Source organism: Anoplolepis gracilipes, chromosome 4 (assembly GCF_047496725.1).
Source record: "Anoplolepis gracilipes chromosome 4, ASM4749672v1, whole genome shotgun sequence".
NCBI classification, from domain to species: domain Eukaryota; kingdom Metazoa; phylum Arthropoda; class Insecta; order Hymenoptera; family Formicidae; genus Anoplolepis; species Anoplolepis gracilipes.
This window is the reverse complement of record NC_132973.1, coordinates 15,365,892-15,379,840: the sequence shown is the minus strand read 5'-3', so window position 1 is coordinate 15,379,840 and position 13,949 is coordinate 15,365,892. Positions and strand designations below refer to the sequence as shown.

At 31.3% G+C, this 13,949-nt stretch overlaps 2 protein-coding genes across 6 annotated transcripts; one reads left to right on the top strand and one right to left on the bottom strand.

The window, feature by feature from the left end:
• Positions 1 to 307: 307 nt before the first annotated feature.
• LOC140664870 (tetratricopeptide repeat protein 39B) lies at positions 308 to 7,635 on the bottom strand. Of its 3 annotated transcripts, none has more exons than XM_072890450.1 (11): positions 7,345 to 7,635; positions 4,088 to 4,140; positions 3,969 to 3,997; positions 3,683 to 3,863; positions 3,434 to 3,566; positions 2,812 to 2,944; positions 2,645 to 2,744; positions 2,502 to 2,567; positions 1,709 to 2,430; positions 1,270 to 1,503; positions 308 to 1,157 (listed from the first exon to the last, which is right to left on the bottom strand). In XM_072890450.1, the coding sequence occupies exons 2-11, from the start codon at positions 4,112 to 4,114 to the stop codon at positions 953 to 955; spliced, it is 1,830 nt and encodes a 609-aa protein (XP_072746551.1). In that variant the 5' UTR covers positions 4,115 to 4,140; positions 7,345 to 7,635; the 3' UTR covers positions 308 to 952. The 3 variants fall into 3 exon arrangements, with proteins under 3 accessions (XP_072746551.1, XP_072746554.1, XP_072746553.1); XM_072890453.1 differs by lacking the exon at positions 7,345 to 7,635 and adding an exon at positions 5,997 to 6,328; XM_072890452.1 differs by lacking the exon at positions 7,345 to 7,635 and adding an exon at positions 5,170 to 5,457.
• Positions 7,636 to 10,126: 2,491 nt separating this feature from the next.
• Positions 10,127 to 13,884, top strand: Tbc1d22 (TBC1 domain family member 22). Of its 3 annotated transcripts, none has more exons than XM_072890456.1 (8): positions 10,127 to 10,524; positions 11,161 to 11,331; positions 11,424 to 11,968; positions 12,049 to 12,179; positions 12,266 to 12,520; positions 12,601 to 12,850; positions 12,940 to 13,163; positions 13,265 to 13,884. In XM_072890456.1, the coding sequence occupies exons 2-8, from the start codon at positions 11,249 to 11,251 to the stop codon at positions 13,409 to 13,411; spliced, it is 1,635 nt and encodes a 544-aa protein (XP_072746557.1). In that variant the 5' UTR covers positions 10,127 to 10,524; positions 11,161 to 11,248; the 3' UTR covers positions 13,412 to 13,884. The 3 variants fall into 3 exon arrangements, with proteins under 3 accessions (XP_072746557.1, XP_072746556.1, XP_072746558.1); XM_072890455.1 differs by having other exon boundaries at positions 10,127 to 10,542; XM_072890457.1 differs by lacking the exon at positions 10,127 to 10,524 and adding an exon at positions 10,595 to 10,688.
• Positions 13,885 to 13,949: the final 65 nt, after the last annotated feature.

Here is a 13,949-nt window from a genome sequence, read left to right as displayed (position 1 = left end):
TAACTAAGGAATCTATTTCATAAATACTTATTACAGAGAATTAGCGCAGATGAAGGTTTTAAATCTTGTAATTTCTAGACATTTATATATATATGCAAGCATGTATATACATATTAAATCAAATTTTAGAAAACTGATTCACGTTTATATATGAGATATATAAACATGTACAGATATATTATATATACATACAGATATTTATATTATATTATAGGCATAATTCAAATATTTTTATATCAAATTCAATTTAATTTCTGTTTAAGAAACATGTGTAACATGCAATTTAAAAAAATTCTTAAAAGATATCATTCTTTATATTCATTTTATTACGTACGTTATTTATATTATTTATTTTATAGTAGTTTTGGATATATACAAATTTTCTCGTACTATTTTATTTATAATAATCTTTCACCACAATTTCACACGTCACACTCTAGTCTTACTAACCTTCTAAAGAAAATAATTTATATGTATATAATATACTCTATATATAATATTAATTGCACTACAAAATATATCCTCGCGTGAAATCTCGCGAGAATGTTAGTATACCTTATTCCTCTTATTTTTCTCGCATAAGAGATAATTCATGTATCAATATTATAATCACTACAAAATATTTTTTTCCACATTATTTCATTATTTTTCTTGTAGAAGAAAATTTATACATTATCGAGTTTACTACAAAATGTATTCAACTCCCTAATGAATCTGATGAAATTTTCAGGCTCTAGATAATAAAACCAGATAATAGTTACGAAGGCCTTTTGATATCAAGAGAAAATTGGAAAATTATTACCGGTCCGTCTGCAAAAAATTCTCGTCATACGTATAATGTGTACAATACATATGTATACATACAGTTCGTAGGAAGGTATGTAAAGGAACGTTATTTATTTAAAAATAAATTTTCGATTATATATGTGCTTTCTCTCTGTATACAATGTTTCTATAATTTTATCTCGATAGATTTGTCGGCGCTTGGACCCGCGATAATAACGCTATTATTGGCAGTAATGTCTCTTCGTGATCGTTGGTGGTTCTCGTGCTTCTTCATCGTGTAATTATTAGTTTTCTTGCCAGTCAATATCATTAAATCTGAATGTATTCTGAAGTGTAATCTAGATTCTAATAAGTAGCCCGTGTAATTTTTCCTAGAAAAATTTAAATGCAATTTTTTAATTCAATTAATTTCTCGTACAAATCGATAAATTTATTACAAAATTATATCATACAATAACTACTTAATAGAAGATCCAAACTTACTTAGCGTCTTCTAAAAAACCTATAGCCAACTGAGTATCGCCCTGATCGTGAGCCAATAAAGCTAATTCTACAGTAGCGTAAGGAAATAAGTACGTGTCTTCCCTAACGGATTTCTCCAATTGTAAAACGCGTCGCAGACATTCCTCCGACTGCAAAGGATGTTGCATTTGTCGCAGACAAGCGCCTTTCAACAGCAATAGAAGCGCTTCGTTGTCTGCGTGGAATTCATTTTTCCTGCGCAAGATATTACATGTAGAAAAAATTAGCAAACCTTCTCACCATTTTTGCGTTTTTATGTAACATGTAATATTGTAAAGTGATCAAATTCATTTAAAATAATCGCTATTTTTAAGTCTCTATCATTTTTTCCTATTTCAAGTAATTTATACTAATATATTAATATGTAAAATAAAGATTAGAATTATTGTAAAAAACTCACGAAACTGTTTTGAGTTCCCTCTCCGTCTCCTCTATCCTTTTGAATATATTCAATATCAAATCTTGCCGTTTGCCTATTATCCTGAACAGATTCCACATGTACATAAGCTCGAATATCGGCAAGACTAAATTCTTCTTTTGCGCGAAATAACGTTCTGTCTTCTTGATCACAAACTTTTCCATCGGCAGCGATTTGCCAGCAATACGTTGCTTGTAGGTTGGCGCTTGCATCATCAAGCTGTCGACTAATTGTTTTTCCTCGCTCCCGGTCAACGGTTTTTGCATAAGTAAAATTGCAGCCTTCTGATAGAGATAGATAGTGCGGGACCAATTAGACTCGTTCGCCAACATCGTAGCATACGTAACTGCCTTATTCCATTGTTGCATCGAACAGTGCGCCCACATCAATTCCCAATAACAGAGATGATGAAACTGCGACCATACATTTTGACTTTTCCACGATTTAATATACCAGTCTATGCACTCTTCGAAGTTGCCTTGCGTGAGCTCTAATCTTCCCTTGAAGAACAGGAACCATACGCCATTCGGATAAACGCTCAGTTCCTGCTGCAACACTTGCTCGCACCATTCTAGATCGCCGTCCGAGTGACTCAATACGAAAGTTACTATTAGATTGTAAGATAACAAAGTCATAACGCATAAGACTTGTCGCAGACCTCTTTTCTCATTATAACCCGCTTTCAATTCCGCTAGACCGTACGCCTGTCAATAACAATCAAGTTGATTAATAAAATTTTATTAGCCACATATCGTTTATGAATGTTTTTAATCACCTTATCGCCGGAGAATCCAATAAATTCTAACAATTTAATAACTCGCGTTGGTAACAATGAGATCATCTGAAACACGAGATAAAATTTTAAAACTGTATATTTGCAACAATATTTATAATAGAGATAGAACTGTACATATGTACCAAATTAAATGCACCGATACCCGTACGAACGCCGCTTTCGAAATGCACTTTGTGAATATCATTTCCCCATTTACGATTGTTCAAGATCGTCATGCATTCCCTGCACACAAAGAGATAATCATGAAAAAATACTAAAGAAAGTGTCAAGTGCGGTGTAACTTATTTACTTGTATGACAGAAAACAGGTACGAATTTTCAATCCCGCCTTGACAAAGCTGACCAGAGTTTCGTCTTCTACAAATGTGAGCATCGATTTTAAGAGGAGCGACTCGGCATAACAAAGTTCCGCATGCACTTCCTCTGTAAAATTAACTCTCGGTCACATTCCTTTCATGCACTGCTGCGTTTTAGATATACACAAACACCGTTTAACTACATATGACTTAATTTATGAGACTGTGTCTCTTAAAATTAATATTAATTCTTAATTAATTCTTAATTAATTTCTAGTTATAATAAATTTCTAATTTTTTTCTATAATACGCGATCATTGTTAATAATGTTATTGACAACAATAACCTAGTAGCAGGAATCATATTAAATTATTAAATTACTCATGATTAGAAAATTAATAGCATATTATAATATCAAATGAGAAGTGTATTTTTCCTTGAAATTCTTGTCTTAAACAAGTTTGTTATTCAAAGAGTAATATCAATAAGATTAGTATGAATATTGATACATCATTTTCTTGATATTCATTATCATTAATTGTTACAAGAAGCGATTAATCTACTTGGCGCATGCTACATTATATGTATATGCACAATATATGTACAAATACGTTACCATTCGTGTAAGCATCGTAGTTGATCTTCTTCACTATTTTTCCGATATTCTGCGTGATAGTGGTGTGTTTTCGCTGTTTGGCACACACGCTCATGCATTGCTTCAATATCTCCGACGCCTTCTCGACATGTTTCTACGTATTGCACACGATATATTGTTAAAGAAAGAGATTTCCCGCGATTCTCTAAGTCGGATAAATAACAAAAGTGCTCAGAACGTAACAGAAGGAACGTAATGAATAATCAGTACTTGTTCAAACGTAAGAATTGCTTCTAAAAATGCGAATACGCTAGTCCCCAGAGAGTGATACATGCTGCTGTCCGCCCATGGCTCTAAAATTTTCTTCGCCTGATCAAAGTCATTGTTGAAAAAACAATGAATCGCCTTTTTCGCCTCCATTATCGCTGTATCCAAATCCATAGAAGTGAGTCTGAAGCAAAAAATGCATTTACATCTTAAGTAAAGAAAAAATCCCTAGAGTAAAAAAAATGCATTTACATAAAATAATAAAACGCAAATGTATGTATATACGCACTGTGGTAATGATTCCTGAGCATCTTGAAACTGAAAAAAACGCAAAATACATATACGTATTAGATACGATATATAAAAATACGGACACTTACGTAAAAAGTAAATATGTACACAACGTACCTCATCGTCACCTTCAGTATCTGACATTTTCTGGTTGTGTTAGGAACTTTGTTCTGTAAAACAATATAAATAATTTTATAAAAATAGCTTATATTATTTTAATATATATCTATTATTAACTCAATTATTTAATATATAATGTACAGGGTGTCTGATAATTGGTGAAAAAAACCTGTTAATGGCAGATTTTTAAGATCATTTGGAGTCGATCTTTCCTCAGCGAAAATATCGAGAGACATCATCATTTTTTGCAAGTTTTTTTTTTATCATTTTATATCTTTGTAATTAAACCTTAAATTAGAATTCTATTAGAGTAAACTCTACCTGAAATTAACTGAAGAATGTAGTTTTGGTAATTTTTTAATTTCAAAAAGTTTAGTTTGCGAAAAGCGTCTTTTTTCAATTGCTTATAACTCGGAAATTATTAGTGCTTTGATATTTTCACTGAGGAAAAATCGTCTCCAAATGATCTTAAGAATCTGCTATTAGCAGGTTTTTCAGCAATTACCGGACACCCTGTACATAATATATTTTTATATAAGTTCTACTCATAACATTATATATTAAAGATTTTAACATTATATATTAAAAATATTAAATATATTAAAGAAATTATTGAGCTACAAAAAATTGAGATATAGAAAAATAATTTACAATCGATTCGACTCGAGTTTAGACTTCGCAATCCTATTGACTTAATATGTGATCTTTTAAAGAGATATTTATAAATGATGAGAAGCATTTATTTTTTTGAGAAATTTTTCCGCGAATGCTGCACTTATATAACGTTATTTTTTTGTGACGTAAATGAATTACTTTTTAGAATAATTAAAAACAAGTTATAAATCTAATAGTTGGCTAATTATGACGAATTAAAAATAATGATTATGCTAGATCATGAAGAAAATATCGGATATATTGAAAATTGCTCTTACATTATAATCACAATCGCGCAAGCTTAAGCAAGTATTTTTACTAAATGAACGCTATTACATATCCTTGTCTGGTAATATTTTTAATTTAAAATATTTTTTTAATCTAGAAAATTTTAAAATAATTTTAATCTAAAATATTATACGTACAAGATATTTTTAAATGGTTCTTATGTACATTTATTTGATTTATATTTGTTACTACAAAAATTATTACACTTGTATCAATCAGCCTCTAAAAGAATTAAAGAAATCGAATTTTTATTTTAATTCCAACAATAAACGTGAAATATAATGGAATAAATATGTTAACTTTCTCGTCTGTATTATTCTCTCTTCAAATTTGTTCATTAATTTCACTTTGTTGTGGGAAACCATTGCAAAACCCTTCAAACACTAGAGAGTAAAAAAACTCGTAGCAAAATAAATGTAACAAAGGAACAAAGGAACAAAATAACTTGCCTTTTTAAATAATAATAAAAAAAATAATAATAAATAAATTGTTCTTATAAAATCCCCTCCTACGCATCAAAAAATCAAAATTACAATTTTTCAGAAACAATAAAATAAATTTTTTATAAACAAAAATGTTCTATAATAAATTATTTTATATTTTATCTTTGTTTGAAAAAAATGTGATTTTTTTATGAGAGAGCCTCCAAATAAAAGTATACAGTTTATGAAACAAATCTAATTACGCAATTTGTTTTACAAATAAAAAGTTTGGTAAGTAAACACACACACACACACACACACACAATTACGAAATATCACGTCGCGCGCGATGTTATAAGTTTTAAATTATATTTATTGAAATCGAAAGATTTCTTTTCCGCGAAAAGCCGGATTCTCTGCAAGAGAAATGGACTGCGATTGAAATGGACACAAATTGAAAAGCACGACGAGTAGTGATTTCAGTGCCGCACGAGGAAAGTAGACTGCCGCGAAGAAAGTATAAAAGGCTAGGAGAGACCTACATTTCCTAAATCTTCACCCGGAGGGGAATGGAGAAAGCGCGCGCGCGTGCTCGCGAAATTTTCATGCAATTGTACGCGATGCGCCGTCATTTGCAACAACTGGTAAAGTTGCAAATATATTCGCTAAATATTCAACTGGCTTTTATCTCCGATTTCTAAAGAGGTAGACTTTGCGATACGATTAAAACGATTACTTCCTGAAGCTTGATAAGATTACAACAAAGGCATCTTTCTAAAGCGTATTATACAAGATGAAAAATAGATCGCGTGACTAAATGTTATTTAATAATATAATTTGCAAAAAATTGTATTCCTAAATTTACGTATGTAGCAATAATTTTCATTTGTTTGTATTAAAATAATTATAATAAATATACTTATAAATTTAAATATTAAACTATATATATATATAATATATTTATGGTTTAATACAAATAATATAATTTGCAAAGAATTGTATTCCTAAATTTACATATGTAGCAATAATTACCATTTGTTTGTGTTAAAATAATTATAATAAATATAATAAATATATAATAAATTATAATAATTATATTATAATATACTTATAAATATTAAAATATATATATAATATATTTATAGTTTAATACAAAAGTTTTAGAAATCAATTTTTTTTTATGTGCAACACATGATAGAAATGCATGATAAAAAATAATAACAATTTGATCACTCACACATATATTCTCTTATAAAAGATAATAAAAATAAAGAAGAGTTCCAAAATTGGAATATTAATCTTTCAAAAGATAGAAAATGGATTTTTCATAATAAATCTTTGACAATTCTTTTAAGCCTTTTACTTTTTTACTTTTTAAGCCTTTTACTTTTTTACTTTTCTTTCGTGCAAAGTACTTTAGTGCTAATTATTGCAAATAGCCTTAGAAAAAATGTCATGACATATTGTAATTTATTATACATATATTATAATAAGAAAATATTTTAAATAAAAAAATGAAACAAACAACTATATATTTCCACGTCCGGTTCAAATAAAATAGATACGTGACAGAAAATATATCATTTCAAACAATGTTATTTTCGGATAACAAATATTAACTCGTTAAAAAAATATGTAAATAAATTCAGCGACGTTAATCAATCTTCAAAATGCATATATTACAATGACAAGATAATAAATACATGTTAAGCGACATGTATAGCTAAAAATAATAACAATCTCACATATTCTTAAATTTTTGTTCAAATTCAACGATTGTATAATGCGTTTTTATTTCTCGACGAGACTGACACACATATAGAACCTCATGTAATCACGACAGATCAATTTTCATCAATAATTCATATGTAAATAGAGCGCAATGCGTGCCTCGTTAAAATACTGGGAGAGTCGCACGGGTTAGATGCAGGTGGACGCGTCTACGATCGATCGTCGCCGTAGAATACGCAAGGCAATGTGTACTAATATTAAATTTCCTTTCGTTTTGCGACCCTGCGTAGTGAATGTCATCAGAGGATCGCGATGCGAAACACGCAATGCGTTTTCAGTCGAATCGAACACGAGGCTGTTGCTGTCGCAGCACTGCAAAAACGCGCGACAAATTCGATAATCTACAACACAACTTGCGCGCGAGAAAGCTCGGCACGAACTGACGTAAACGACGAACGCGATTCCACGCTACCCTTTAACCATCTGCGTGAAGCCGGGCGAGTACCGAGTAGCTCCGAAAAATCCCGACCGACAACGAGCACAACGTGTACTCTGACCACGCGAAACGGAGCACCGTCGGACGGCACGTGATTCGTATTTTCGTAAATAGCAGTGCGCGAGCACCGACATCGTAAACAATAAGATTTCACAGCATCTTTAGATTAAATTATATTAGAGAAGAAAAAAAAAAAAAAATATATATATATATATATATATATATATATAGTTATATATATATATATATATATATATATATATATATTTTTCTAATTTTCTTTCTTGCCCAAAATCTGTTTTTAAATATGTAACAAAAGCTGATCCTAAGCTGATCCTTATCGAATATGAAATTACAAACTGATTTTTGTTTGATTAAGTTTTAACATACTTTCATTGTCAATAATACCTATAATTTTTTTCGGATCTACAAAACATCTGTAATCAATCTGAACTTTATTACGAGATATACATATAATATGAAAAGCTAATAAATATTTTTTACTTTGATAGAAGTAATATCTTATCTGAAGAGGCGATATTATCGATATTTTAAATATCTTAACATTGAATAAAAAATGTATATTAAATTTGAATTATATATATGTATATATAGGTTCATGAATACACATAATATTTCCCTGAAAAAGATTTCATTTTGTGTAACATATTTTTTCGCAAAGATATAATTTTCAACGATGAAAAAGAAGAAAATAAATTAATCGAAGAACAAAAATAAAATATTCGATTTTTAAAACATCTTTTCAAACATCTGAATATATGAGGCATATGAAATATAATGATGATGGGTCAATCTTTTATTTATATTTATATTTTTTATTAAGACTCGGGTACTTCTATTATTTTTGTTTCACTATGAATAACAAGTACTTTTTTTTCAATAGATTATCTCATAAATTATCTTTTGTTAATACAACTTGAAATGTATAGGTATACATAATCATTTCAAGTATAAAAAACTAATATAAAATAATAATGAGAAATCAATCGGGAAGTAATTTTTCATCATTAAGTCTAGAATCTTAAGATAAGAATTTATGATATTCTTTATGAATATTTTCAGAAAAATATAAATAAATAAATTCAAATTCTATATTTTCATATAGAATTATAAATATATGTTAAGATATATATATATTACACTTTAAAATAATAATTTATCAAATCGTTACTCCAAGGACATCCTGTACAAGGAAAAAATAAGACTGATGTCGAAGACACTTATGTCTCGACTAATTCTTTTACATTAATAAAGTTGCCTGTTATGCAATGATTTATAATTCTAAACGGAAAATTTTCAAAAACATATGGACTATTTATTATAGTTCTTGCTGTTGTCAAAAAAATAAAGCAGACTCTAATGAAAATCTCAGCGTCCATGAAATTAAGTCTATAGATTTGATAAATGAAATTATAAAATGCTAATAAATTATTAGAAGAGTTTTTACTAAAAATTATAAAGCTTTTTAGTCAATAATTGATGTTTAAATAATTTACTAAATTTTACAATCAGAATTCATATATGTATGAGAGACTATTATTTTGACTAAACGAAATTGAATTACATAACGGTACATATAACTTTGTGTTCCATGTTGTATAATCAGATTTAAATGCGCATTAAATCTGTTTAAAAAAACACAGTACACACATTTACAAAACATTTATAATAGCAGAACAAGCTCAATTAACATGCGAGTGTTATAATCATTGTTTTGCTCCTTTTTAATTATCTCTTATTGTTAGTTATTTTTGTTTTTAAATGTTCATTATAATAATAAATGATATAATAAAATCATGCAATGTAAGAATTTACGAATTTTAATAAAATTCTTGAAGAAATTAAAAAAGAATTAGAAATTAAGATAAATGATTTTTTTATCATAGTTATTTTATATGTATAATCAAATTAATAGAACTTCTTTTTCGAATCGCTATTCGCTAAAAATGTCAAAGTTTACTTGAGAAAAAAAAAAGTGGAATTCTCATGATGTATAATTTGATATATCAAGGATAAAAAATAAGGATATGCCGGTATAATTATTTTATTATTGCTTGACATATATATTATTGTATGTATATACGTGCTATCTGCTTTAAACTTCCGCTTAAAAGATATGATTCACAAAAAACATAATATGAAAGTTGAATATAAAATATACAAAACAAGATCAGTATGTAAATATCTCTCAATTAGCAGTTTAAAACACGTTATATTTTAAATTTTACACATTTTAATTGCGTCAGATTGAAATCAAGTCTATATTTATTCAGAATGATACAATACAAAAAAGAGACAAGAGGCAAAAAGAGTAAATATCGGATAATAATCGACACATGTTCCTTTTTACTGCATTCTTCGTACTTTTTCTCTTTCTCTTTCTCTTTCTCCAGCTCTCTAAAGTATGTGTCTATTTAATTTTACGCATAAAAAGTCTATAAGATATGTATCGCAACTGATATAAGAGATCCAAGGTCTGAGGCGATTCGTGGTAGCAGCGCTCGCGTCAGATGGTCATACGTCAAAGTTGTACATGTAATGTAATTGCTTGTGCCTTGTGCCTGACGCGACGAGCAAAGTCACCGATCGTGGCTCCGAAGGGCGTTTTCGGAGCGTCCTGTAAAGACGCGCGCGAGAGAAACACGCTGATCGCGCGTCAAAAATCGCGATCTATCGTGACGACGAGAAAAAAAAAACATCCACTTCGACGACGACGTCATCGTCGCGCGGTCATAGAGGAAAACGACTGACACATCCAAAACCTCGACAAACTAAACTCGCTTGGATTCTCATGGGACATCGAGATTTAATCACTCGCCGTTGTATGTATATCGTAAGATGTAAGCAAAGCGTATTTCTTTTCGTTTTTTACGACCACGGTTCCTTTCGCACCGTCGACTGACGCGACTTACGCAACATAACCTTCTCAGCCGCAAAACAGTCAACGAAAAATTTCCGCTGCGTAGACGTGTATTTGTGTCGCAAAGTGCGTTTGTGTAATTTAATTATAGGAATAGAGCTATGATATGTCAGAACATTGTCGCGTTGAAATTGTACGATGTTATTATCGTGCATCGAGTTCCCGAGAAATCATATGTTACGTTCGTTATTTTGAAGAATTTGCAGATTTCTATTATATTCTTCCTTCCTCACTCTTTTATTGTCGTTTAGATATTGCTTGTGATATATTGTGTGTGTGCTATCATACCAATTATATATGTATACTCAATCAATGACAGGAGGAATGTGGTTTCTAAATATTTAATAAAAAAATAATTAAATCTAAAGATTTTATGCTTCTGTGTGTAAATATTCTAGTTTTGTTACAATTTACATAAATATAATACATAATTTCGCATTGTATTTCTTGATTACACATCTCTTTGTTATGCGCACTATGATAATGTTGATTGGAATACAATACTGCAAAGAAAAAGAAAAATTTTTGGTTCTTACAGATTTCAGTGTTTGTGCTTGAGGGTATGAAGATTAACCCATACTGTTGCAACTGTGAAAAATTATCTAGTAGCTAACTTGATTTCCATTATGGAAAATCAAGGTTATCATCATCAAACCCTTTCAACCCATCAGTCTTTCTGGAAAAAGAATACACGTGCTGTGCCAGGAAGGTATATATCTTTTAAGATTTTATTTTCTGCATATTCGAAAAATTACTTGCAATTATATATTACTATTAAGTTACTGATTAATTTATTTGAAGGCCAAGTCTGAAGCAGGACATTAGACACAATAAATTTAATTCCACGGCGATTGGATCTAGCAATCTGACTAGTATTGCTAATAGTAGCGGTAGTACAGGTGGAAGCGGAGGCTCCACTTCTTTTCAAGATTTTCAGGAGAGTGTGGACGACGCATGGGATTCGGGAGATGATGAATTTTGCACAGTTTCGGATGTTAAAATATCGAAGAAAGTCAGTCAATCGGCAGCTCTTAGTGTTATCAACAATCACAGATCTAGCAATAAGTGTTCGCAGTTGCTACAGGCAACTGCTAAACTAGTTCAACAGGAAATTATTCCTGAAGAGAAAAAGGCAGAAGCCCTTCAGAGGCTAGCAGTACAACCATTACATTTACGCAATGCAAATCTACTTTTGCAAGTGAATAATAGCCAACATCCCAGTGAGAATGTAGATTTGAAGTATGGTGTGTCACCTCAGCATAAACCAACACAATTTCCTGGTAGACCACAACCATTGAGGCAAACAAACGCTCCTAACAAATTTTTTATACCTTCAAAGGAGCAAGGTGTGAATCCATTTATCACATATTTAGCCGTAGTAATCCTTAAGACGCAGGATTTAAGAATCACTTATGAATCTATTTAGATGGTGAAAGTAAAGTGGACAAGTTTCAATTACTTTTGGACGCGTCCGTTCTGAATTTGGACGAATTAAGACACTTATCGTGGTCGGGTGTGCCTGCCAAATTACGTTCCGTCACTTGGAGGTTATTGTCTGTAAGTAGCGAAGGTAAACGAGCTGTATATTATTGAGTACAGGGAGCATTGCGGCGAAGCAATAAGCTATGTTCGTAACATTATAGGAGTATTTGCCAGCTAATTTGGAACGTAGACAACATGCGTTGGAGCGTAAACGGCTAGACTATTGGAATCTGGTCAAACAGTATTACGATGTCGAACGAGACGAGGGCTTTCAAGATACATATCGTCAGATTCACATTGATATCCCTAGAATGTCACCACTCATCTCATTATTCCAACAAACGACAGTGCAATTGATATTTGAAAGGATATTGTACATTTGGGCGATTAGACATCCTGCATCTGGTTATGTTCAGGTATTTAGTGTCAAACCACACACATCATATTATACTATAAAAAAGTAGAACTGATTCGATATAATCAATTGTTGTTACAGGGTATGAATGACCTCGTGACGCCTTTCTTCTTAGTCTTTTTGCAAGAGGCAGTACCAGTTCAGGCTTGGCAAGATCTAGAAAATTATGATGTAGCATCGCTGTCGAAGGAACAGCGCGACATCATTGAGGCAGATAGTTTCTGGTGTCTGTCAAAATTTTTGGACGGTATACAGGATAATTATATATTTGCTCAATTGGGAATCCAGCACAAAGTAAATCAGTTGAAAGAACTGATACAGAGAATCGATGGTGAATATCTTGATAAAAACAAATTATATATTATAACATATCTTTAAATATTCGGATTTTTTCTTTAATATAACCGTTATTGCATTCAGCACCATTACATCAACATTTACATCAGCACGGGGTGGATTATCTACAGTTCTCCTTTCGATGGATGAACAATTTATTGACCAGAGAAATCCCGCTTCACTGTACCATTCGATTGTGGGATACTTATTTGGCGGAGTCTGATAGATTCGCATCGTTTCAGCTCTATGTGTGCGCGGCCTTTCTTCTACTTTGGAGACGACATTTACTCCTGCAACCTGATTTTCAAGTAATTTATTTCTCAATTCACTTTACTATTATATGTAATTTTTAATATTTAAAACTTGATCTTTACTGTACGCTTTAATTGAATAATTTTAATGATTGCAGGGGCTGATGTTAATGCTACAAAACCTGCCCACGCAAAATTGGACGGACTCGGAGATCGGTATGCTGGTAGCCGAAGCATACAAATTAAAATACGCATTCGCCGACGCGCCAAATCACCTGCAGGCTCATGACACTACAGCTAGGTGACCATTTTCAGTTAACGAATTTGGATTAATGTTTTTATGAATATAGAGGCCAAACTGTAAATAGCCGGTAGTATTGTGTTAACGCGCCGGCTTTCTTCTTCCGTCTCTATCGTCGCTATGTATACTGTGACGTTCAATTTATCACGGCCATATTGAAAGTTTCCGGAATGCGCAAAACGTTCTTACGTTTCCACGTTGACTATTAATTATGTACTCGATTTACTTTGTGCGTTATAGGGTTTATTTCTTTGTTATGTTGAGAGAAATTTCACGAAGAGGGAGATGTTTAGATATATTCGCCATGTTCGTTTCGGAATAAGAAATGCGATTTACAACGCGTGCACGTGCGCGCGCGAAGAGTGTAACGCGAATCAATTGCCATTTCCCGGTTTGCATTACATTTTTATATATATATGTCTCAGACACACATTATATACAGATAATATATATAGACAAGAAAGTTTTATATATCGACCCTGTGTTTTGTGCTTTTACATAATGATCATACCACACTTCCCCTCTTTTATCAGCCTTACATA

Bases quoted from the DNA above. Each gene is read 5' to 3' on its own strand.
- Tbc1d22 (XM_072890456.1), top strand. From the start codon at position 11,249: ATGGAAAATCAAGGTTATCATCATCAAACCCTTTCAACCCATCAGTCT. The intron at 11,332-11,423 runs GTATATATCTTT...ATTTATTTGAAG, and splicing joins ACACGTGCTGTGCCAGGAAG to GCCAAGTCTGAAGCAGGACA. The intron at 12,180-12,265 runs GTAAGTAGCGAA...GTAACATTATAG, and splicing joins TCACTTGGAGGTTATTGTCT to GAGTATTTGCCAGCTAATTT.
- LOC140664870 (XM_072890450.1), bottom strand. From the start codon at position 4,114: ATGTCAGATACTGAAGGTGACGATGAG. The intron at 3,998-4,087 runs GTACGTTGTGTA...CGTTTTTTTCAG, and splicing joins ATACTGAAGGTGACGATGAG to TTTCAAGATGCTCAGGAATC. The intron at 2,945-3,433 runs GTAACGTATTTG...TTAATTTTACAG, and splicing joins CTACGATGCTTACACGAATG to AGGAAGTGCATGCGGAACTT.